Source organism: Colius striatus, chromosome 4 (assembly GCF_028858725.1).
Source record: "Colius striatus isolate bColStr4 chromosome 4, bColStr4.1.hap1, whole genome shotgun sequence".
Classification (NCBI taxonomy): Eukaryota; Metazoa; Chordata; class Aves; order Coliiformes; family Coliidae; genus Colius; species Colius striatus.
In genome coordinates, this window is record NC_084762.1 from 76,568,923 (window position 1) to 76,594,645 (window position 25,723).

The 25,723-nt window shown below is 43.2% G+C and overlaps 2 protein-coding genes across 2 annotated transcripts; one reads left to right on the forward strand and one right to left on the reverse strand.

The window, feature by feature from the left end:
* The first annotated feature begins 2,699 nt into the window (after window positions 1–2,699).
* Window positions 2,700–8,974, forward strand: CTHRC1 (collagen triple helix repeat containing 1). Its single transcript, XM_061995895.1, has 4 exons — window positions 2,700–2,834; window positions 5,347–5,568; window positions 6,976–7,192; window positions 8,548–8,974. The coding sequence occupies exons 1-4, from the start codon at window positions 2,700–2,702 to the stop codon at window positions 8,688–8,690; spliced, it is 717 nt and encodes a 238-aa protein (XP_061851879.1). The 3' UTR covers window positions 8,691–8,974.
* A 2,796-nt stretch (window positions 8,975–11,770) lies between these two features.
* Window positions 11,771–25,639, reverse strand: SLC25A32 (solute carrier family 25 member 32). Its single transcript, XM_061995586.1, has 7 exons — window positions 25,468–25,639; window positions 23,099–23,249; window positions 22,426–22,511; window positions 21,184–21,344; window positions 14,668–14,781; window positions 13,965–14,110; window positions 11,771–12,315 (listed from the first exon to the last, which is right to left on the reverse strand). Exons 1-7 carry the CDS (start codon window positions 25,634–25,636, stop codon window positions 12,180–12,182), a joined length of 963 nt encoding a protein of 320 aa, XP_061851570.1. The 5' UTR covers window positions 25,637–25,639; the 3' UTR covers window positions 11,771–12,179.
* Window positions 25,640–25,723: the final 84 nt, after the last annotated feature.

The following is a 25,723-nucleotide window of genomic DNA, read 5'->3' on the forward strand; positions in this document are numbered from 1 at the left end:
GCCTCTTTTGGCTCAGGATCCTCAGCCTCGAACTTTCCCTAATATTTAGACACCTAAGCTTGGTTTTCCTGGTTGTCAAAAGCCAAAAGTAATATAGTTCCCATCTGAAAAGGATCTATTTCTGAGTGGTTAAAGCTTCTCCTCACTGTGTAAGGAGACTCTTCTACCAGACCTGGGTAGAATATTTGGAATATGGACCTAGTCTTTCATTCCAGCCTCTGCATTAACTATGAGCAATAGGTTCCCATGATAAAACGTTCCTAATCCTTCCTACTGCAGTTGTTTCACCTTGTGAAGATAAAAAAATTAATAGCAATTCTTTACGGGTTGAGTTCCAAACACTGCTCTAATAAACAATATTCATAAACTGGAGGAGTTTGCACAAGAAAGGCAGAGAGACCCAGTAACCCAGTGAGCAGCCCCTTCAATTTGAATATTTTACGGCTGAGGTGAATGGAAACATGTTCATACGAGCACATCTTTCCATGCTTGTGTGGCTGTTTCTAGGGGTGCTCAGAGGCTATGTGAGGGAGGGAAAAGCAAAGAGGCTGCATTCATAGCACCAACCTGCTGGTGTGATGTCTGCTATACAACGCACCCTGATGGCACTGTGGTGACCTTGCCTGAGCCTGCCCATGCTGTGCGGAATGTTTCAGTGGCATGTCCCTGGCTGATCTCTGTACCTCATCGTCATTGCTGATGAGTCTGTAACATCACATATAAAATATACACTCTGTATCATTTGGCAGTATGGATGTCATAATTGTTAGTCGACATAATACAGATCCTGGTTTGAAGATGCTCAGATAAGCTTATTACAACAGCTCCTTTTGTCCAGGCAATGTTTAAGGCAAAGTAGATCAGTAGTTCCGATTCTATTCAAGTGTCTCATCAGCATTTAACAATGTTCGCTGCCCTCAGAAACATTTAAATGTACCAAAATATTCCAAAAGCCTACAGAGCATAAGTCTAGCAGATGGTAAGGCTTGTTTGGGCTGAATCAGGCTGAGGAGGATGTTGATGTTTCTGTTTTCCAGATGGTAATGCACACTGCAAGTCAAATGAGCTCTAGGAACTGCACAGCGCACTTACCAGAGCTCAAAGCTGATGTCTCACTGTTATTTATTGAGATCATCTTTCACAGTGCTACTCTGTTTGCTTTCCCCAGCAAAGGCAGCTGTTGGGTATGTGAGAGCTTCTAGCCTGGACCCAAACTCTAATGGTAGGCAAACTCATGTGAGGAAAAGTGTATGGCTGAATGTGCAAATTCTGTAATCCAAGAATACTGAGTAATGGTGTGGTGAAGGTATACAGAGCTGCTGTGCTGTGTGCTTCAGCTACTGCACCTTGCCTGAAGCAACTAATTGTGTGATGTAGAAGTTTGACAGTCAGGAAGGGACGTCCCTTAGCAACAGCCCATATTCGTGCTGGGAGTCCCCAGCTTTGGTGCTGACACTTGTGTGAACACATGCTACAGAGAAGCCAGAGGTGCCCCCACACCAGCCCAGGGGCAGGGGGGTTTGCAGGCAGCGGTGCACCATTGCGCAATGAAGCTGCTGCATGCGCATGTTCCTGGATGTTCACTGAGGCTGTCACAGAACCAGTTGTTATAATTAAGGATTTACATCACTTCATAAATTTTCCCAGCAGGTTCAGGGAATCGTTATTATTTATCAGTTGTTTCATGAAGTCGACTGGGCGTTATCACTGCCCTTCTCCATAAGCAAGGGCCCACAGCTGAATATCATGATTAGCACCAGCCCGAGTTCTCAGGACAACCTGTGAAAGGGCTGATAACAGCAGTGTGAGCTGTGGTGCACATCTCACCTCGCTGCTCCTGTTCTTCCGGTATGGACCAGGAGAGGGGAGAGAGACAGAAGATGTTAAGCACAGAGGTAACTGAAGAGGTTTAGTGTAAACCAAACTCAAGTTCCGTGCGGTCACACTTGAAGGGCTCAACGTCTTGGAACATGCATTTCTGCAGGAGAAACGTGTGGTTTTGTTACATATTTCGGAAAAACAATGAAGCTTATCTCCCTCTTCTGGAACCTCTACAAACCCCATTGAGGCTGCAACATACAGAAGTTACCTTTGAAGTCCTTGTTACTTTCATTGTTAATGCTTAAGGATATACAGCGTTCTTTATAGTGCTTGCATTTTCACTGTGATGAAAAGTAAGCTCTTGTTTATATGAAGCAGAGACGGTTTTCTCTGTGCTGTCGAGGACTTTTCTGGTGTTATTAAACTGACGATGTCCAGTCAGGTGGTACCAAGTTCTCCGACAAAAGTCCAAACCCCGCTGCCGTTCAGAGGCGTTTTGTGTCCTTTACTCGGAATAACAGCAACGGGGTGGCTACTGCCCAGCAGCTCTTTGGGCGCCGCTCCCACTAGCGGTGCATCAGGCTGGCCCGGCGTTATGGCCCGCGCGGCACAGCCGCCCTTCCGCCGGAGGGGTGTCCCCGGAGCCCCGGGAAGGGCTGCGGGGCCCGAGGGGCGGGAGCCCCCGGCCCGTGCCAATGGCGGCGGGGGGCGGCTCTGCCTGGACCTTCCCACCCGGTTACAGGATGGAAATTCCCGGCGTCCCCGGGGAGGGAGCTGCGGCTCCGCGCTCTGAAAGGCTCATTTATCCGCGCGCTGCCGCCCGGAGCGGCGGACAGGGGCCCCCGTGCCGCAGCCCCCGGCCCGTCCCGGCCCGAGCCATGGGCCGCGGCCCTCCCGCCGCTCCGGCGCTGCTGCTGCTGCTGTGGCTGCTGCTGGCGGCCGCCCGGCCCGGCGGCGCGGACAGCCCCAAGGGGAAGCAGAAGGCGCTGCGGCAGCGGGAGGTGCTGGACGCGGTGAGAGGCGGCGGGGCCGGGGCGGTGGGCGGCGGCGGCTTCTGCAGGGCGAAGGTTGGGGAAAAGGGCGGAAAAATAGCGGGTTTCTACAAAACCTGTGTACCGCTGCGGGCCGGGCACCGCCGGGTCCGCCGTCGGGCTCCCCTGGTGCCCCTGCGCCGTTGGGCTTCTCTCGTGGTTTATTGTCTTTAATTGCACCCTGATTGTGATGAATCTGGAAGATGCTGAGAAAGAGTTGGTCGGGATTTGGTAGAAACCGCTGTTTTTCGGTGGATGGGTGTCGTTTGTGCTACCCAGGGCGGGCGAGCGCCGGCGCGGTCTGCGGCTCCAGACACCCCGTGCAACATAAGGAGCAAACGCTGTTTAGTTCCTAAAAGACTGGAGATAAATAATAAACTACAAAAAGAGATATAAAAGAACGGCTCTTAGCAGCCGTTAGATGCTGTGAGAACTGCATCTGCACGCTTCCTGAAGCCACTTTCCATCTCTAAATACTTTACTCCCTTTGGCACCTGGGACCGCATACCTCTCCTTGCAGTTTCAGTGCAACCAGAAACCTGAATGCGTTGGGACTATCCCATCTCAGGGATAGAAAAAAGGAGGGAGATTTTCCAGTCCTTGGAATGTAGAAAGCAGATGTGAAGCTATTTCTGTGAGCTGCTGGACTGCTGTTCACCTCCTATAGAAAATCAGTGTCATGGCCATTTCTTCCACTATCTCCAGAGAGATCTCCCAAAGGGATGTGCTGTGAGCAATGCTGGTAGCAAAGCTCCTTACCTTTCACTCCACCTCACTACCCTTTAATTTTGTTGTGGAAATCAAGTTGCAGCAAGAATGAGTCTGCACTCATGGAGGAACTTACATTTTCTGTTGGAGTGGTATTTTAAGGTCCATCGTTTCTCTTGCATCGCTCCACACTCTTGTGTGCAGCAGAGTGAGCAGCACAGTGCAGGTAAACTGATGGTGGCTGAGTCAGGCACAGCCCAGTTGTGCAGACATCTTCAGCTAAAGCCCTTCCAGGGCAGACTGGAGGCATGCCCAAGTGGGGATTAGGCCTTCAGCCGACATCTTAAAAGATGTTTTATGCATTTCCAGCTTAAGAAAGCATGAACAAGACTTGATTTGGCAAGCATAGTTGAATTTATTTGGAGCAGAGCCAGAAGCCCAGGTAATCCTTTTGCTCACATGCAGTGTTTTTGGGTGTGCAGTGGCTGAGCTGCTCTCTGGCTGGCAGCTGGGCAGCTGCAGCCCCCAGTGGGGGCAACTCCTCCTTTAGGGCAGCCTCCTGGGCAACATACTGCCATGGATGCCCTCGGGGACCAGGGATCTGAGCCTTGGCCTGGCCCTCGGTCTCTCTGATTTCCACATCCTTGGGGTTTCTTTGGTGAGTAACCACCAGCAAAACCAGAGCCAGTCACTGTTACAAATGTCCAATGGGAAGAGAGCAGCAAAAGCAGATAACCAGTGAGGCGTGAAATAGAAATGTACTTGGATCATTCTCATGGTCCCAGGGTCAGTGTGTGCTCTGCCAAGCAGCCTTCTCTCCAGCTAACTGTTTTTAAACATGGCCTTCTTGATTATAGTATCCCACTATTTCCACAGCTATTTGCCAACAGCATTTACTTTTGTGAAGGTATTACAGGAATGCCAGCATCCCTCAGTCCAACTCTCATCTTTCTTCTCACCAGACTTCTTCTTAAGGCACTGATTTTCTTTGTAGAGTGACTCCTGCTGAGTCTATGATGCCCATACTGGGTTTTGCAGTATAGCAGAGGAAAAGGAACAACCCCAGAAGAGGAAAGTTCACCAGTCTGACCAAGGAGAGAGGGCAGGGGCTGTAGTTTGCGGCTCCTGCAATGCAGAGAGCCGCGTGGCTTGCAGGAGGGGGAATAGTTGCACGATTGTTTAAAGCAGATGACGATAAATAGTTGTGAAAAGGGGGAAGAGCAGAATGTAGTTATCTATGAGGGCTTGGGATGAAGACTGGAGGAAGCCATCAGTCACCAGATGGGAAAAAGTGTTTCCATGTGATTCTGCCGCAGAGGAGTGGCGATGGGAGAAAACCAGCGGTAACCTCCACTCTCTGGGAAATGCAAAAGTTTCTGCACTTAAAAAAAAAAGGACAAAAGCCCAGCTTTGACAGCTTATTAGCCAAGACAGTTATATGGGCAATGGAGTGTCAGGAGAAAGTAATTGTTAAGATAGAACTCTTTTTTTTTGCTTCTGTATTGGGGTGTTTTGAACCTTCTGAAGCTTTCCAACAGGTCTGAGTCCTTGGACTAGGCCAATTTTTAATTCTAGGATTTATTCATATGTTTAAAAAATAATTGGCATCTTAATTTACAGCAAACTCTGCTGGTACTGCTTGCCTTTGACATTTCATTCTTCCCTTTTTCCCCTCTACTTAACAGTTTTCTTAGTGATCCAAAAGTAGTGTGTGTGACAGCAGGAGTTTTTGTGTTCTGTGGTGGTGTGTGTGTTTAACTCGGGCAAGGTCTGGTCTGTGTTTCAGTACAACGGTGTGTGCTTGCAAGGCCCCAGTGGCGTTCCTGGACGGGATGGAAACCCGGGAGCCAACGGGATCCCTGGGACACCTGGGATCCCGGGACGGGACGGGCTGAAGGGGGAGAAGGGCGAGTGCATGCGTGAGAGCATCGAGGAGTCCTGGACACCCAACTTCAAGCAGTGTTCATGGAGTGCGCTTAATTACGGCATCGATCTTGGGAAGATAGCGGTAAGTTGGCTTTGCCTGGGATCATAGAATCACAGAATAGCAGCTGTTGCAAGGGAGCTCTAGAGATCCCCCAGTCCAAGCAGGTTCATCACAATCAGGTTGCACACAAACACATCCAGGTGGGTTTGGAAACCTCCAGAGATGCTCCACTTCATAGCCATAGCAGGCTCTAGATCTGCCCTTGGGAGCTGGGTAGCACCAATGGTACAGATTTCTTACCAGAGCCTTTTTCTATATGTAACAGTGAACTTCTCAAAGGTTTAGCTACTTTGGATTCATTTCAGCTGTGTTTCACAGCTACATACCTATTTCTGGAATAATGTTTCAAAAGAAGCATGTGGCTGGTATAAGAGTACATTTACAGGACAAAATTAACTGTAAGACCGAGTCACGCTGCCAAAAAAATACCTCCAGCTTGATCCCCAAGAGGGATCAAGGCTTTTACCATTTCGATCATGAGGAATAGGTGTACATCTTTAATCTGTTAGTTGTGTCTGTCTTTGTAACTCCTGCTTCAAAACTGTATTTCACTGAGATGTAGTTGCAGGATGCTGCTGCACAAAGGATCAGCGTTGGTCAGGAGCACAATTACTGTCACAGACTCCAACAGACCGTCCTCCACTGCAGCCCTGTGTACAAAACATTCAAACACAATGGTGCAAGCCTAGCAGAGAGGAATAAATCCCAACTCAATCCCAGCGATGAAGCAATGCCCAGATTGGTTGGAGTAATTTAACTTTGCCTAGAATGAGAATCAACTTTTTTCAGTAGACATTTCTCTCTGCCTTGTACTTGCAGAACTGTCCCTAGCTGGCTTTTTTCTGTTGTTTTTTCTTCCTCCCTTCCCATGATATCCAGCATTTTGAACACAGAACAACAACTTTTAAAAAAAACCAAAATGTTTCTTTTTCTATTGTGGAGTTTTGTCAGGGTTTAAGCCTCTCAAAAGTCTTGTCGTAATTGTTAAATCCCAGATTTCTGGTGACAGAGACAGAAATCGTCCTGTCCTCTCCCACAAGGGCTTGTGTGCAGCTTTCAGACAGCTCATACCCCTTTTACATAAGTCCCAGAAGATAACTAGGTTAACAACTCAACAGGTATTATCTAAATTAAGAATTCCCATACTGCCCCTTCTCCATTGCCATCTACGAGATGCTGTTTCTGATTTGCATCTTTACCCTGCACAGTGCTTGCCAGGCTCTACTTTTTCCTTTTTTTCCCCCTTTTTTTTCTGGATTCCAGAGGGAAGGGGCTCACGAGAACTGCCAGAACATTCTGAAGTAAATAGATATATATTCCTAATATATTCCTAAACAGAAATATGTTTCCTAAACATAACTATATAGAAAATAAATAGGTTCACAGCCTGGGGTTGGTTGCTCCCAAAGCGTCTTTGTCTCCTCTCAGGAGTGCACGTTCACGAAGATGCGCTCCAACAGTGCCCTCCGTGTTCTCTTCAGTGGATCGCTCCGGCTGAAATGCAAAAGTGCCTGTTGCCAGCGCTGGTACTTCACCTTCAATGGAGCGGAATGTGCTGGACCCCTTCCCATTGAAGCTATAATATATTTAGATCAAGGAAGCCCAGAGCTGAATTCTACTATTAATATACACCGAACTTCCTCAGGTACGTATGCTGAGACTGTGTGAACAGAGGTGGAGGAGAAGCCAGCAGCAAAGCTAGTTACCAGGGTACAGTGTGCCTTGGAAAGTCAGGAGACCGCGAGCATAGGCAGGAGTGGCCACCTAATCATACAGTCACAGAATGGTAGGGGTTGGAAGGGACCTTTAGAGATCATCTAGCCCAACACCCCTGCAGAAGCAGGTTCACCTAGATCAGGTCGCATAGGAACATGTCCAGGCGGGTCTTGAAGACCTCCAAGGAAGGAGACTCCACACCCTCCCTGGGTAGCCTGTTCCACTGCTGTCTCACAGATGACTGTCAATAGGAACCATACTATAATTAAGTGGCACCTTATTACTGTGGCATTTTTCCTGGTATTTAGAATTTTTAGAGTTTAGAATATTTAGGATTACTCCTGCAATTTAGAAATCTCTTCCTTTTCAATCCAGACAGCTCTACTGACTTCTGCTACATCAATTCAGAGGCATTCTGTGCTCTTTAGCATATGGAGAAACCACCTTGTTGCCAAGTATGACAGTGCCATCCTGGTTTAATATACTATTATTTGTGTATTTAATGTGTATAAAATGAGACTTATCCCCCTGGAATTTCTACTGTGACTTCAGGTGGCACACAAAAGTACCTCCAAAGTGAAATATCTGGGAACAATGACTCAATTGCTAAGCAAAAGGTGAATTAGTGAAGTCATTCAACATAAAAGAAGGTGTTCACTAGGAAACGGACTGACAAGTTTATATTATTTCTCCATTTTCCCCCCTATACTATTTCATGACTGCATGAAATCTAACATCTAGAGCTGTGAGAGGTTTTTTTTCATCAAGGGGTAGGACCCACCTGTCTTTATTAACCCACCTCTGACTAGTGGTGTTAGTGGGGAAAGAAAAAGGGCAGCAGAAGAGTAACTCTGTACAGCAGCAGTGACTTAGAGGAGTGGAAAAGATTACACAAGGTGGCAGTCACCTTTGCAGGGCTTTACTGTAGAAACCAGGTATAGCTTTTCCCCCAGGAATCTCTGCAAGAAACAGGGCTGGATGGGATTGAAGCCATATCCCAGCTATCAGTTTGTAGATTTGGACATTTAAAGCAGGAGATAGTCTTTCCATTCAGCCACCCTGTGGATGTGATCTGCTTCAGATACTGCACCAGACACCACGCAGCAGCACGGACACCGGCGGCACAGAGCTCTGACCTGTGTCACCACATCTCTGAGCAATAGCTTTTGTTTCTAAAAATGCTATTCAGGTTTGACTAAATAGGAGGAGCTTGCAAGGAACTGCTGTTGCTGAAATACAAAGTGATGGTCCTGCAGAGGTAACTTGGTTTTTGTCTTTAACCAGTGGAAGGTCTGTGCGAAGGGATCAATGCTGGCCTGGTGGATATTGCCATCTGGGTCGGGACTTGCTCGGATTATCCACGAGGAGATGCTTCTACTGGATGGAATTCAGTCTCCCGAATCATCATTGAAGAACTGCCAAAATAGCTTCCTCTCCTCTTTTTATAATCTCTCCCTCTTTTTTTTTCATTTTTGTACAATTTTCTTTGGAATGTTCTCTAGAGTTGGATGCAAGTGCTCGTCTGAGAGGCACCAAACTCTTGCATCTGTAGTCTTTGTCCAGCCTTTTTTTGCACATTGCAGAGGCTCCTTATAATAATCATTTTAGAATATAAATATCAAACCCAATTTTATTACCTTTTTTAATTCCTTGTTTGACAGGTGAAAATATACCAGCACCATGTTAAGAATTACCTGTAACGTTTTGTATCAAATAAATAAGACCTTTTACAAAAAAAATCCCTAACCCAGGATATTTTATTGACCATCAAACTCTTTAAAGTATCTTACACGGTGTTATGATATGCAGTTAAGATTTCACAGAAAGTTCCAATAAAGTAAACTCAGATCTTGGCTTCAGAAAATGTAGGTAATGCCTGCCTCAGCAAAGGTAACATAGAGACAGCTGCTGTCACAGTCTTAAGTCTCTCACCAAACCCCTGGTGACATGACTGATGATGTTTAGGTAAGCATTAAGTACCTCATTCTCAATAACTAAGTAAAAATAGACAATCTAAGCTCTCTGTTCCTCTTTTGCTTCTCAATAGCCTGGATTTCAGCAGAAACAGCTATTTTGGATCTCCGCTATACGCATGCAGATGTGAAATAATTTTGCAGGTACAAAACTTACTTAATACCAATTCTCCAATAAAATAGTTCTGGATTTAGCCTTTCAGATATATACATTTCACTTTGGTGTTAATTAAAGACTAGCTACATTCAACACTTTTTAAAAGCCTCAGCTTTTAAAACACATACAGGTCAATTGAAAGAAGGATGGCACAGCTATTTGACTGCAGCCTCCAGGTTGGATAAGCGACAACACTGTTTGTGCCAGCATAGCATTACTTTCAGTGTTTTACATATTTTCTTGCAAATGCAACAAGTGGTACAGATTCTAAAGGGAAACAAGCCATGTTTATGTTACAAAATCAATTTTACATTAACGAAACAAAGCCCCCAAGATAGATAAAGCATGTACAACATGCAGAAATCTACACTCTTTCCAGAAATTAAAAGACATTAAATCTGAGATACAGAATTTATTCAGCTATTTACTCATCAGCTTTTTTCTGAATATGTTATGAAGTTTTTCCCAGGCATCCTGACATTGGTAGCTCTTATCTGCAGTTTTTGTTTAGCAGGCTGGAGGGACACACCTGCAGCTAGGACAGCACTTGGGCCTTCCCCAAGGGGAGCTTATAGGGGATCCTGCTGAAAGACAGCAAGTTACACAGCTGCTGGTTTGTCTCAGAAGCTATGTGCTGTTTTCATTGGCTAGGAGGACGGGTCTTAAGGTATCTGAACACAAAGGAGTTACTATGAGCTGAGCTATGGCGTGAATTCACAGAATGCCAGTTAACCTACAGTAACGGATTGTGTAGATGCTGTAGCCTGTCTTTGCAGTTATCCTGGAGCACAAGTAAGCTGTTCTGGGCCTGGAGCACACTAATCCAGGGTAGTAAGTGCACAGCTTTTATGATTTATATATACGTCTTCAGATATTTTTTAGACCCTGGGTGGTAGAATTAGCTTGGCGTCCCATGAAATTCATTCTGCATACTAGAAAACACACAGAGCTGAGTAAGCACCCTCCCAAGGCTGAAGAAGGTAGCAGCTGTTAGGGAGCTATACAGTAATTGGCCCGGTAAACTTCCAGTAAATTTGATCTTCAGTTAAATGCACATAGAAACTTTCCTAGTAAACCCCAAAGCCAGCCATAATGGCTACGTGCCCTTTTCAGATGAGAGTATCAACTGCAGCAGTACAGGGAAGGGGATCATGAAGGAGAAAGTGTAAATTATTAAGAGTTAAGTACACATAAAGTGTGGCATGTGGCAACAGAATTGACAGAAAGAACCAAGTGGATTGCTGAGTTAAGATTCAAAATATTGAGCAGTTTCTGTAGTTTTCCAGATTTTAACTTAAAATTGAAACCAGTTGCCATATCTGTAATTTTTTACAAAAAAGCTCCTTCTTTCTGCTGCTTTAGGTTGCTCGTTTGTGGAATAGGAACATTCTCTAAGGGATTATTCAGGTGTTTGGATGAACAGTATTCTCTCCACTCCTTACGAAACTGATTATTGCCCCCAACCTGTTGAATCATCTTTGCTAACTTATTTCCTCCTTAGTTAAGTGATACTGTCTAGATACTTTTTAACATCTTACTAAGAGCACAAGGCAGATGTTACAACCAGTAATATACTTTCTTAAAGAACTAGAAAAATAAAACAAGCCCAGATGTCCAGACAGTACATGTCCTTGACAGCAATTTTCGGCATGCAAATAAACATCATTATGATACAAATTCACTGAGATGTCCTGCAACTTAGTTTATCATTAAGATGGCAATATATTCTTACAGCCCTTTCCTTAGACCAAATCAGAAGACATCAGTGGATTGCTTCATTTTTTTCCTAAAGAAAGATGTGTGCACAGTATTTTTTAGGCTACTTTAAGGATTTTTTGGTGTTTTTTTTTTCCAGAGAATATTACTGAATATAAGCACAGTCACATCTGTTACTACAACGGTTTGAGAACTGCATCACTATGGGATTACTAGGAAAAGCCCTCACTTTTAAAATGCAACCCTACTTTCAAACATACAATTATTTAGTAATATCTAGTCAGATGTATGAGTAATGGAGAGAGAATCTCACTCTGAGAGAGAGAAGTAAGTGGCCAGCAATGCACACAACATACACTTTGGTCTGATGCTAACGGAAAGCCAAAAACCACATTGCAAGTCTGTCCTGGTATGAGACAAGAACTGGGTTTCATCAGGCTGGCAATTATTCAAACCCAAGGACAGACAGCTGATTTACAAAACAATTTGAGTTTCCAAACTGCACCCCACTGAGGCAGCATTTTTGTGTTGGATGAGCAATAGAATCTGGAGCATTCCATATCCTAAAATCTGACAAATAACAAAGAGGTGTGTTCAGAAGACATTGCTGTAAACAACTCCATACATCCTGTCTTCATAACAGACAGATAAAGATGCAAGAAAGTTTTGACAGACCCCAGAGCTGCTTTTATGGGAAGTTTTCCACTTCTGCAGGAGTAGAATCTGACCAACTGTCACTTTGAGACTTGTCAAAACAGATGAGTCTGTTATTCCAGGCAGGCCAGGAAGAACTGAACTGCTACACAGCTGCCTTCACCCAGTCACAGTGCTGTTATTTCACAGTTGCAGAGATATCTGTTTCATGCAGAAGCAGCTGATGCAGAGAGTAAGGCAGCAACACAAGAAAACCCAGCAGAAGAGATGTTGGCAGGGTTTTACTGTCTCCAGGTTCTTTCCTCAAAATACTAGCTCAATGCACAGTGTCAAAAAAGACTGCCGAATTAAATCTCTCCCAGATCATAAATATAGAAAATAGAGGATAGATTCCTTATGAACACAAGGTCATACCTTTAATTATTTTCCTTTCTAAAACCAAGTAGAAAACCAGACACATTTTCATAAATAACAAAGGTAATACAACAGGCAGGAGTCACTCTGATCACATTGGGGATAATTCCTTTGTAAAATCCATGAATTCCTTCTTTCCTTTAAAGACACAGACAAAAAATAGTTTTAATTAATGTCTTTGAATATAAATCAGATATAAAACAAATCTGGCATTTTTCTTCTCATGGTCTTGCTGACAAGAGGTACTTCAGGTTAGGAATAACAACTTCAGAATAATTTCTTAGTTTAAAGAACCATAATATAGCAAATCTTAACCCACTCTTTTCTGAACATAGCATAGCATTCTGTAGGTCAGTTATTCAGTCTAGGATTTGGGTGGGTTTTCGTGGGGTATTTTTTTGTGTTGCCTAAGTAGGAGGCAATTTGCTATCTTCAGGCTACAAAAACTGCCTAAAATAACCTAAAATTTCTTCAGGCTATTCCAAAAGCATGCACATATTGAATCTTGCTGAAGCCAGCAGGGGTGAAAGGCTTGGAGGTTCTGAATCATCTAAGAGAAAGTGTGCTGAGGGTCAACACAACTAAGGAAAGTCAGCAGTTATGTTCAGAGGATTAAAGCACCTCCTCCAGAATTTTGATCCCACTGGTCAATAAGTGAGAATCTAACTTCTCCCAGTTTGGATCACAGTGTTCATGTTAGGGCTGTTAAAAACTTTTGAAGGCTTTTAATCTCAGCTTCCTATTTTTGAGCTTCACTGAAGCCTAGGACTCCCGGAGTGATGAGTACATTTAACACAGACCCTGTACAGTGCTGGGGTGTGGTTTACACTGCCCTCCCCAGGGCTCCAAACTGCAGTTGTTTCATTATGAGTACAGCAGTGGCCTCAGAATGGCTGCATATACTACATACATCCTTTTACCAAGACTAATAAGCCTTCCTCCAGACTGTAGTACTGAAGAGCATAGAGCTGAGACACCAAAGCTCTTTTCACTTTGAATTGGCTTCAGCAAAGTGGTCGTACTGTCTCTGAGCCAGGGATGGTCCTGGAACCATACAGCCTCATTCACTCATTCGGGTGGCATCTCTCAGTACTCTGGGAGTTTGCTGACTCCATTCTAGCAGTATGTTGCAACCCACAAACATTGTCCAAAGCACGATTAATGCTATCTGCGTCCTGTAAAGGTGGCCAGCCTTAGTAACTGCAGAGTTCTGTGTGAAAACCCTCACATACCCTGTGGAGCTGAGGGAAGAGGGTTTGTGAGAAGATATGCATAGGTGTGTGAGGTAACAGCTCTCTAAATGTCCTACGCAGCTGGGACTAGACTACAAATACCATCAGGTTTCCGGGTAACCCAGGAACATCAATATAAACAGCTCTGGCTAGCTCACTTCCCCCTGCCAGGAGTCTGAATTAGCCACAACTCCCACCTGCACAACACTCTTATTGTAAGCGACAGAAGTTCGAGTGAGATTTCATTGTTTAAGAGCCCCAAAACAGCCAACTCAATGTTATTTTTTATCCTGTAAGTGAAATCTGGTGGGGAACGGAGAAGGCAGATAGAATAAACAGAAGGCCATGGGTTGGTACGGACCCTCTCCCCTCTCTTCCTTTGCCCTTAGATTATTGCTATTAGTGGTGTCTTGCACAAAATGACTTTGCACAGCTAATGCTCTGTTTGCTTTGAGCTGCATTGGTTCTGCAGTTCAGCACAGAAGCCAGTAAATGCAGCTCTGGTTCTGTAAGGCTGAGTTTCAAAGGTGTAAGCCTTTAACTCTTTATGCCTACCTCCACGTCCTGCGGATCACATCAAACACGCCAGAATACACGTTATGCTGATCCTGAAGACGAGCTCGCACAACCTGATAGGGGTATGTTGCTGACACAGCGAATATTTTGGATACAGCTGCCATCGTTATGTATTCCACAGTGTTCTGAAAGCACAAAAAATTAACAGGCTTGCCTTAAGTATGGTTTAAATTAGACAATTTATCAAAAAGCTTATTTGATTTTTAAATGTAGAGCAGTATTTTTCCCCCTTGTAATAGGCACATTAGGAAAAAAAGGCAAGATTTGCTACAAAGTGCTACAAGTAACTCTCTGTGAAACAGGTGCCCTGCCCTCTCATTCCCAACAAGTGAAACACTTCTTCCAAAAGCAACTACCTTTGCCCAGCTTGCTTCTCACCAGTTTCCTGTGGAAGTGTTTTAAGATCACCACCTATGGTTTCTCAAAGTAAGACAAAAAAACCCAAAAAAACATTCCCCCCTCTAAAATTCTCAAAACACTTGCCACAATGAGCAGCTGGTTTCCCTACGGGAAAACAGCACTAACCCATTGCTTGTTACTAAAAAGTGTTACTTCCTTCTGGATGGTCTACATTCCAATTAATCAATACTTTGTATGTTTGGCTGTTCTACAATCTAGACAAACGGAATAAATTCCTGCTTCTTCACATGCTACAACATATTTCTATTCTCAAGAATCGTACCAATTTTGTGTCTGATCCTCTGTTTCTGTACTTGTTGTATCTCAGCTTCAGATCCTCATAGGCCATGAACTGAAGTGCTCCATGTGAAGTTCCGAACAAACCAGGCACAAATCCCTAAAAAAAGAAGTAACACAAGGTTAAACAGCAGTACACAGAAACCATCTGTCCTGAGAGAGCTCAGCTTACGCACACACATGTGTCCTCTGTTGAACACTGTGGCTGCCCAACGACTCCAGTATGACTCAAAGCTGACCGTGGGTTAATGTCCTTATAGCAGGCACCCCACAACAATGTAATAAATGTTACTTTTCTCCAACTGACATACAGGCTAAAGACACCTATTAAGTGAACAAGATCAAACAAGTGGCCTAGGGACTCCACACCACAGAGCACAAGGATAGGTCTTAAAAAAGCTGGTAACACGGATCAGGTAAGAACACAAATCAAGCTGCAGTCTTGCAAATATGTTGCTCAATGCCTGCCCCTTGCCTGGGACTGGCCCAAAGCTGATCAAATCCCATCTGAGGCTGGCAAGCTGGTGTCTCAGTGAGGAGGGCTACCAAGAGTAGAGGTACAAACCAATTCTTGTGATAAAGTCCTAGAGAGAGATATGAACATGTATACATCTAAGGGTGTGTATATATAAATACAGCTCATCCTGGATGTCATCTCTAAGCACGTAAAAAAAGGCTACCAGGGGGAGTCAACACGGATTCCCCAAGGTGAAATCCCACTTGACCAACCTTCTACGATGGCATGACTGGTTGGGTAGATGAGGGGAGAACAGTGGGTATCTATGACATATATACATTACTATATTAAAAAGATGTGTGTATATATATAAAATTATAGAATAAGTGAAGTTGGAAAAGACCTTTAAGATCTTTCAGTCCAACCATTAACCCAGCACTGCCACGTCCATCGCTAAACTGTGTGCCTAAGCACCTCATCTACACGCCTCCTGAAAGCTTCCAGGGATAGTGACTCCACCACTTCCCCAGGCAGCCCATTCCAGTGCTTGACAATCCTTCCAGGGAACAAATTGTTCCTAATATCTAATCTAAATCTCACCTGTGTGCAACCCAAGGTCATTTCCTCTCATCCTATTGCTTGTCATCTGGGAAAAGAGGTCGGCCTCCACCTCACTAAAACTCCCCTTCAGGTAGCTGTAGAGAGTGACCGTATCTCCTCTCAGCCTCAGTTTGACTGCATTTCTCTCCCTGCTCAGAGCCCATCCCAAGGCAATCCAGGAGAGGTGATCAAATGCATAACAAGGCAGTCTGGGAAATGTTCCCCATTTGGTAAGAGGCAGTAATGGATAGTAAGAATACGATACGAAAATATACAGCAACTTTTTCATCTAAAAAAGTTGAAATGAAGGGGGAAACAAGGTATTTTCTGAAATGTGTCTACAAGAAGGAGCAGGCAGGAGTTCATCCAGGAGCAGGATTGGCTCAGTTGGAAATAAGCTGACAGCTCCATGGCTTCTGAGAAGCACTAATTCCCTTTTTGTATAGTTGGTTGTTTTATACTGGAAAAATACAAATAAATGGGGAATTAATGATATTGGCCAGAAATGACTTAAAGGAGCCAAAAGCTTGCTGAAAACTGTTGCAAAGTGACAATTATAATAGAATAAGTGATCAAAATGTGGATAAAAGGACTCCAAGAACCAACATTTCCCCCAAAATGCTGGTATCAGTTTTGCCTTATTTCCTATGATCCATTCAGGTAAGAAAGAGAATTGAAAGATGTGTCCAGGAACAAAACTCTTGGTATTAAACTATACTGGAAGCCCGGAATGTTGAATAAAGACTTATCCATCTACTTCTAAGATGCTGGAGAAGAAGAGAAAGAGAAGGGATCCTGGAGTCCATTGGAATAGTGTAAGAAGTCAAAATGATAAATTATTTAATTAATTCTTAACTTGCAGAAAAAAACCCCAAACAAACGATAGCAGGCATCAAAATTACACAGAGCTTCTACCACTTCAAAGACTGTCTCTCTGCATGCTATGCATTTCTTAAGCTTATGATACCACAGGCATTCAGGAGGTGATTTTTAGGATCTATTTGATAAATGAGGACAAATTTCTTCTCCCAGTAGAAAATCCTGGTCATTAAATCATCATGAGTGACCATGAACTGATGAAATGCTTTAAAGGCTAGCCAAAGGAGAACAAGCAGAATGAAACCAAACATCTGGTTTATCAACTGTGAGCATAATCACAGAATTTTGTCAGGTTTGAAGCCAAAGGGCCACAACTGGGAAAAAGACAACTTTGGTTTCCAGAAATCCTGGATCAGAAAAGAAAATTAACCAGTAACATAAAAGCAGAAGAGGAGGAAAAGAAAAAGTCAGAGTTATTGAAAATATCACAGAAAAAAAATGATTTGTGTTAGCAGAAAAAGGAACAGCATGAAATTTATGTATAGTGACAGGTGGGAAAGTATTCACAAGCATTTGCCCATCATCAGAGAGTAAAACCATTAAAACAGAGGATGCAATTGCTCTGTACTTGGAAAGAACTAGAATGATGTATTTATATCATAGGAGAATGAGGTAATATTTTCCCCACCAACAAAAGAAGAATGTTAAATAACATTTAAGAGTGCTAAACTCTTACATTTAAGCCAGCAGATTTAGATAACTTGTCCCCAAGAGTCCTAAAGCATCTACTGATTATACTTGCACGCTCTAAGTCTTGTGCTGATGGGGAGCTTCCAAAGGCTCAAGGACTTTTAATGTTAGGCCAATACTAAAAAATGCAAGAAGGGAGTGAGACAACTGTCAGCCAACACGCCTCAGTAAAATAAAAGCTGACCCAGGCTTCTATTGATCATACAAAACAATGTGTTCTTATGGAAAAAATGTTTCAAAGCAAAACTGATTTCTTCACAGTAATGACATATCCTGGCTGAGGAGGTTTTTGAAAGATGTTCCTATTCTATTGTCTTATTCTTACAATTTTCCTCAAATATCTTTCTTGCCATAGAATTTGATAGTTTGGTATTTATTTGTCATTTATAACATGACCGTAAAGATTCACCTTAAAATCATTTCACTTCATGTACTTTATTTTTTAATTTCAACATTCAAACCACACCTTTAGAAGATTTTTTTCCACGAAGGCTTGACAGAATTAATGGTTGCTCAAAGAAGTTTTGTTTGAAAACCAGACAGAATTAAATATATATTTAGAAATTTAAATGGTAAAGCATGTAACTCTGTGTATTAGACACAGGGAAAAAATTGTATATTAAAGTTGGCTTAAACAGCTGTAAGTGTTGAAGATCCAGGACAAGAGAAAAATGTCCCACTGGTTCATGTTTGGAAGGTGGCCCATCACAATCAAAAGGAACAGAGGGAAATGCAGAGAGTGGAAAGGCCAGGCTTCTTAGCAAAGTAGAGAACTGTGTTCATGTGGTGATGTGGTATTCACGTTGCTGCCTCAAGTGTTTGAGAGCAGCCTCTGCCACATGTTTCAAAAGAATGAAGACGATTCCCCTCTGGTTAGTGCTGTCTTCATTTGGGTTCTGAGCCTGCCAAAGATAGTAGTATCAGAGTGCCTTGCTCTGACAGCTTGTGCAGAAAGACAATGGAGGTATGCCATTACCTCCTGTAGTGGGTCTGGGATGGTAGTGATTTTCCACAGCAGCTCCTGCAGTGCTGTGCTCAAACTACCAGGCTCAAACTACCACACCTCCCTACAGGTCTCCATTCCTTCATGGTGAACAATGATACCACCTTTTATGTGAAAGTTACTTACACTTCTGTCTCTCTGTAGAACCTGAGACTAAAGTTAAAATTAAGATGGCTATTTCTCTGTGGATTTTGCAATGTACAAGTACAAAGACATAGAAAGCCACCTAGCTAACAAGCTTCACATTTGCAAGAAGGAGGAAAATAGCATAAACAACAAAAAAAATACAGAGAGCTAAGTGGTCTAGACATTACTGGACTGGAAAAAATACTTTGTCCTCGGAGTATTGAATCTTGCCTACCACAGGTGAAATGATACAGAAGTGTCCAGTACATCTATTTCACCTAGTAACAAGCACACATTGCTGCTAGGACTTTGTTGTTGTTGAAAGCACAGTGCAATATTATTCTGTCTTGATTCTATATTTTCCTATAATCTCTTTATATTTTCTGCACTTCCTGCTTATTTTACAGTTGTCTATTAAGAATTGCTCCATTTCTAATTGCTGCTTCTAAGCCACCACTGAAAGAGAACAAAACAGAAATACAAAATCACACAGGTCACAAAGAATGCATTAACTGCATTCTTGATTCATGTTCTAGTAGTTGATCATTCTACACTAGATATCAGATAATTAGTTTCCCAAGAGCTCAGAGATATTTCATATTTTCCTTGAAGTGACAACTCCTATAATCTTACCCTTGTTTTACAATATCTGGTCTCTCCTGCCCTCTGCTTGGAAAGAACCTTACAGCACTATTAACACTGCATGACATTCAGCTTCATGGCATAGTAACTTTTGGAGCTCAGATCTTTCAACAGATCTATAGGTATGCTCCAATTACATAACCCCATGCTGTTTTTTCCCTCAGCCTGGTGCGCAGCAGAGCAGCTTTGTCCTCAGTCGTCTGCGAGACAGAGGCCAAAGGACAAAGCCTACTGGATGGAGGGTGGGGAAGATCCCTGACTAGGTCATTCCTGCAATAATCAGTGAAGAAAAGCCTCCTGTCTTTTCAAAACCAGGCCAAGTTCAAGAACAAGTTATTGAGGATCCCAGCCTCAGATGAACTGTAGTTTAATGAATAAATAATATCCAACAGAGCTTATAAAGACAGCTTTGACCCTGCTAGAAAGATCAGTGCATCCTGACATTACTAGTCTTGCCCAAAGTTCTGAAAGGAATTGCTCAGACCTGTAACAGTATCTTGTGCAACACAGAGCAAATCAGGGAAACGATTGGACAGTCACCAATCTTTAGAAGACTAATCTCAAATTGATCAGAAGGAAACTACTTCCAGATTTTATTTCCAACTCGTGGTGATATTGTCTGAGATGTGATCCCCTCAGTTGTGATAAGGAGCTCTATGTAAAGCTAAGACTATGAGAAAAAAGAAGACATTTGTGTGCACTACAGCTCCTGTAACTCAGGGCAATTAACAAAACTTCAACCACCGAATTTCAAATAGAGCAAGAAATACTGAAAACTGCCTAAACCAGAAAATGGAGGAAGGCTACAGTATGGACAAGTCAAAAAGCCACTTGAAGAGGTGCCTTTTCCCTCAGTATAGACAAGGTTGAGAGAATCCTGACGTCAAATGAAAGCTGCTCAGTATGCATAGTTATGTAGGGCACTCAGGACCTATCTAGGTCACCTTCTTTGCAGATTTAAGCAAGTAATTTGCTCTTTCAAAGGAATCACCTGGTTTAGTTCCCCACTGGCAGATTCACACTACAAATAAGTGTCTAGTGCCAACGGCAACACACGCTACATGCACGAATAATCTGAAAAGTAACTCAATGGAAGGACTTCTTAAACCCTAACAGATCCAAGAAATTGGAACTTATCTACACGGAATAGAGCAGACACCCAGGCAGGCAAATTGGAGATTCTGTCAATTTCAACTTAAGAATAAGTAAAGTGCTTTGTTCCTTGTGTCAGCATTTGGCATTCACCAGTATGTGGCATAGTAGTCTTTCATCATAGGAAGGATTATATTTTTCACTGCAAATGAAACAGGTTAATATTCAGTAATCAAAACAATTTCTAAGAGATAGTGTTCTTGTTTTATAGCATTACTTGCAGCAGAAGAGCCCGACTGAACTAAAACAGGGTTTTTTCACACCTTCCAGGCACTGATGAATCCATCTTGATGTCATGGCCTGAAGGAAGGAGGAGGCAAGAAGTCCAAATCTAGTTGCCATCTGTTTCCCTAAATTAAAGTGACAAAGAACCCTACACATATGCAAACCATATTTAGAAGTCTGCAAATTTTCAGGATCCAGAGACGACAGATTACTGACCTCAATAACTAGAGGGCAAATGAGCCATTGTGAAACCACCCATTGTGGAAGGAAGAATTAGCAACTGCTTTAGTCATATGTTATGTTCCACAAGACATCAGAAATCCAGAGATAAGAGATGAAATGGAAGAAAGCACTAGCAGCAAGACAGATTATGCTACTGCTGTCCTCCTTATCCAAATTCTAATTATAGGAAGACTCCAAAAAATTAAAAAGCAGCTTGTAGTTTACTCTCATTTCAGCATTATTACCCAACAGAAGATGGCTTAGCCACAGAGCTTACACTCTATTCTTCAGTGATTTTCCTACACTTCAAAATTATTTTAGCTTTTCTTCTGATTAAGCCTTTTTTGCTGCAGTTCTTCAGTGGGAAAAAGGACTCAGAATAAAAGTAATTGAGGTAATACAAGAATTGAGTTGCAGGTTTTTTTTGTAGACAAGTATTCACATGCCTCAACAAGCTGCTGAGTGGTGCCAGCCATTCCTGGGATTTTTTTCTTAAATGTTATTACCTTGTACAAACCACGTATGCCCTCCCTCTTGTGTATCTTCATAAGAGCATCAAACATTCCTCTGTATTGCCGTTTTGAGGGGTCAACACCAGCGTTGTATTGTAGCACAAGTCGCGTCTTCGTTACCCATATTGGGTTTGTAATGCAAAGAGTCATGGCTCCTGAGAACAGATGCAAGTCAGATCCATTTTTATGCCAACTCCAAAGCTTGTCCCACTTTGTTCATTCCAATGTAACACAGACTTACTCAATGACAAAATTACTTATCTGAGAGGGTACTCCTCTTCCTGAAAAGAGGTGAAGTTTGTGCCCACCATTGCTCACTCTCTCTGCCTCCAAAGCTCACAACCAAGTCCAACTCCCTCCTACTGGAGGTACCTCTGCAGAGCATATGGCTTTTTTGCATATTCCTATGGCATCCCTTTTATTGCCTCACCTTTACATAGGCAGTAGTTTAATCTGTTGTAGATAGGAAACGTAAGCAATTTCTTAACGTGCTGATTATCCAAGTTATTCTTCAGGTATACAACTGTTCCAAATTTAATGGAGACCTTGGTGGTGAGAAATTTGCCTAATCACACTGACAGGTTAATAGAAGCAGCCTGTTGCAGCTTTATAGGTTGTTGAAAATACAGTTGTAAAATAATCCATTACTATTTCTCCCATAGTTTCCCTCTTAGTTCAGTGTTAAATGAATGCTCCAGTGTCCTACTAAAAAGTCTTTTCAATTACCTAAATACAACACAGAAGCACGTACAAGAATGTGTGTCAGAAACAACATATTAGTAGTCTTGCTGATAGAAGTTGTACTTTTATTACAGATCTTTAATTTCTAAGAGAACTTGCACCATAAATAAAGATTTTCAAAGACCAATGACCAATCCACTTACTCTGTTAACTTCAATAGGCCTTCTCTTCTCAAACATTTAATGAATGAACAAGCAGATATCAGCAGATATATATAGTTATATTTTGTGACTCGATATATTACTAAAAATGCAAAACCCTTATACACAATGAAAGCAAGGTCAAAAGGTATTTTCACAACTGTTATTTCTGAGCAAAACTGAGAAGACCACCGTGATCTTAGACATGATTAATTTATTTACAGACAATAAATTATTGCATTTGGACTCAAACACATTTGCCACCCATAAGAAGTAGCACTGACACACAAAGGCAGGGAGTAGCACATGGAAAGGCTAGAAGCAAACTAGTGATCTTCTTTGCATTTAAACTCACCAGCCTCTGCAGCTGACACTAGGTGTTCGGTTGCACTGAGACTTTCCAGCTTCCCCTCCTTCTTGTAAGCTTTGATGGCATTGTAACTGGAAATGCAAACCATATTTTGTTAAAGGTGAAAACAAACATACAGGACTAAAATAAAAACCCAAATCAACAAAACACCTCATTTAAGGTAATGGAAAATATTAAGTGGTACATAGCCTTTGAAAACAGAATATCTAAGCAAACTATCTTTGTTTAGTTGATTAATTGATCTCAAAACAGTTAGCTCTTCAAAGTGAACTATGGTCATACATACTTAAATTAATAAAGTATTACTGTCAGTATCAACAGGTCAGTTTAGGGGGTTTTTTTTTGTGAGGTTTTAAACACAGTATATTGGCACTTTCAGAGGATCATTCATGGGCGATGTCACCATCTCTCAAGCTCCTTAGTGTTTCCACAGCATCAAGGGAATGCACTGTACTTGAAACAGTTAACAGGTCTCTGACTCAAATCACTTAAATTCTAAAACAGGAAAGCATAATAAAGGGTAACAGAGCTGGACTTACTAAAACAACCACAAGTTTATAAGCTACTTAGCACATTTCTATACCCCTTTAAAGAAGATGTAGTTAATATCTCAACATTACGTTTCACAGGATATGACACATTTGACAGCTCTACTTACAAGAAAAAGTAAAGTCCCCAGGAAGCCCCTGCTCCCACCATGTTTGGAGTTACCCCTTGATACAAGCCTCGTAGTCCTTCATGTTTCCAGACAGTGGTCATGCAGTGGAGAATCCCATTGTATTTTGGCCTCAGCTCCAATCCATCGCTTACTACGAAAGAAAGAGATTATACTAAAAAGCATTTCAGGAAGCATGAAGTTCAGCTGTGTAAAAGCCACCACCAAAGTACACAGCCTGCAAAGCAAGTGGCAAATGAACATCAAACCTAACTGATTGGCTGTATATTACAAGCATCTTTTTAAAAGTAGACAAGAGGCAGGGTTTACAGCTTCATAAGTCTAGGGCTAAAGAACATAAAAAAACCCCATAAACCCACAAGAGAAAAAAAATCTTTTAAGCTCTGCAAGAGGAAAGTTGTCATCAATCTACCAAGACTAAATAAATGCACTTTTGTGCATTTATTAACGTGAGGTTTCGGTGAGCAGCAGCTTGGAACCAAAGTTTTTTGTCTCTTCATTTTAGTCTCCCAGCAATTTTGTATCAATTTCAAGCAGTGTGAGGCCTCTGAGAACAGGTTTGTTCAAGTTTAGACTTTCTGAGCACGCTGTGACAAGGCTTCAACACCTTGACTACACTCAAAACAAGAATCTAAATTAAATTAAAACTAGTACCCAAATTAAATGCCTCTTTTCTCTCTCCTGAATGAGCACTGCTAGATCTTTCCCAAAGACCTGAGATTTTTTTTACCACACTGCCATTAGGTTTATGGACACATTAAACACTGTGGGAAATATGAGACATGAATGCAGGTCTGTCTGTTAATGACAGTGCTGAGAATCTTCACAACACTAATTTCTGATATCAGGTCTTATTTCCTGGTTGAAGACAAAACATAGGAATCACTATTTTCAACCCAAACAAGCATGTAAAGATAATTGAGCTGCAGAGGCCACTTAATCCAGTACCTTACTCAAAACGGATCTAATTAGATCAGGTTACTCAGGGACATGTCTAGGCAGTTCCTGAATGTTTCCAAGGCTGAAGAGATCACAGTCTCTCTGGGTAACCTCTTCCAATATCTGACCACTCTCACGGGAAAAAAAAATCATTTTTCCTAATAAATAACTGGAATTTTCCATGTTCCCACTTGTGCCTGTTCCCTCTTGCCCTACAACTATTCACCTCCAAGAAGAATCTGGCTTCACCTTCTCTGTGTCCTCCAACCAGTCACAGACTGCAATAATATCTCTCCCCTCAGCCTGCTTTTCACGAGGCCAACTTGATCTTGTACCGTCAGCCTGTCCTCCTAGTGTCACGTGCTGCAGCCCCATCACCAGTACTGGGGCATCTGCTGGCACCACATCAATGTCTGTCTTTTACCCTTGTACTGGTGATCCCCAAAGCAGACACAGTACACTTCAGATATCACCTTATAAGTGCAAAACGGAGAGCAAGGAGCACTTCTGCTAGCTACATTCTTCATAATTCAACCCAGGATGTGCCCACACATGGATACACACAAAAACACCCATGTATCTATTTAACGTAACAATCCAAAGATACAGCAAAATGTTTTGGTCTCTATTAAAGGGAATATGAGAAAAGGGCAACGTGATTATCATACTAACAGCAAAATCAACAGGGAGAAGTCGACACGCCTCCCTGCAGAAAAACAAACAAGTTGCGAGTTTTTAGTAAATCAATACCAGTTCTGTTAACAATCAAGATTATGATAAAACTATTGCTATGCTTTGAGTGTTGAGAATTTTGGGCACAAAAAGGAACTTTGAACGTTGGCTTGAGACAACCTGCGTATTAAAACCTGAGACTCTTGCAGCGTCCTATGGCACTAGTGGTAGTGAAAGAGTAGCAAAAGCCCGGTCAGCTATCTGATCTACCCGAAGACGGACGAGGCCACACAGCGTGTGTAACAGTCCCTAGGAATGACAGGGAAATCAAGCTCTGTGATAGAGAAAAGAACTGGAGATCATTCCTTTCGACCTACAGCCTGTTTATTCCAAGCCGTGTGGTGCCCTGACAGCACGTCCTGCCATGCAGCCGCACACAGGCCTGGGCAGAACAGTGCAGGCTCCCCGCTGGGTGTACAGCCGTCAGGCCACCGGCTGGGAAACGGTGCGCTCAGCGAGAGCTGGACATCGTCACGGCAAAGCAGCGTTTGTCTCGATAGCCCTCGGCGGCAAGCCCTGGGGGAACCGGGCTCGGGGACCTCTCCCTGAGGGCAACCCCCTGCCCCAGCAGGCGGCGCGACAACTGCAGCCTCAACTCCGATCTGGAGTTCCGCGGGCTCGCGACGCGGGGCCGGCGGCAGGCGCGGGGCGGGCGCGGAGGGCGGCCGGTCCGGCCTCACCTGCGAAGCGGATCTTGACTAGGTCGAGCGGGTGGAGCACCAGAGTGGAGATGACGCCGCCGCTCAGCCCCGCCGCCAGGTTCTCCAGCTGCACGTGCCGCAGCAGGGACCGCGCGGGCCGCGCCGCCGCCGGCTCCCCCACGGCGCACGCGGGCCCCGAGGCGCTCATCGCCGCCGGCCGCGCGCGGGCACGGGCCGGGCGCGGGCACGGGCCGGGCGCGCGCTCTCCCGCCCCGGGCTGCCCCGGCGGAGCGGC

Bases quoted from the DNA above. Each gene is read 5' to 3' on its own strand.
- CTHRC1 (XM_061995895.1), top strand. From the start codon at position 2,700: ATGGGCCGCGGCCCTCCCGCCGCTCCGGCGCTGCTGCTGCTGCTGTGG. The intron at 2,835-5,346 runs GTGAGAGGCGGC...TCTGTGTTTCAG, and splicing joins AGCGGGAGGTGCTGGACGCG to TACAACGGTGTGTGCTTGCA. The intron at 7,193-8,547 runs GTACGTATGCTG...GTCTTTAACCAG, and splicing joins TATACACCGAACTTCCTCAG to TGGAAGGTCTGTGCGAAGGG.
- SLC25A32 (XM_061995586.1), bottom strand. From the start codon at position 25,636: ATGAGCGCCTCGGGGCCCGCGTGCGCCGTGGGGGAGCCGGCGGCGGCG. The intron at 22,512-23,098 runs GTAAGTAGAGCT...TTGCATTTCCAG, and splicing joins TGGGGACTTTACTTTTTCTT to TTACAATGCCATCAAAGCTT. The intron at 14,111-14,667 runs GTACGATTCTTG...TTGTGCTTTCAG, and splicing joins GAGGATCAGACACAAAATTG to AACACTGTGGAATACATAAC.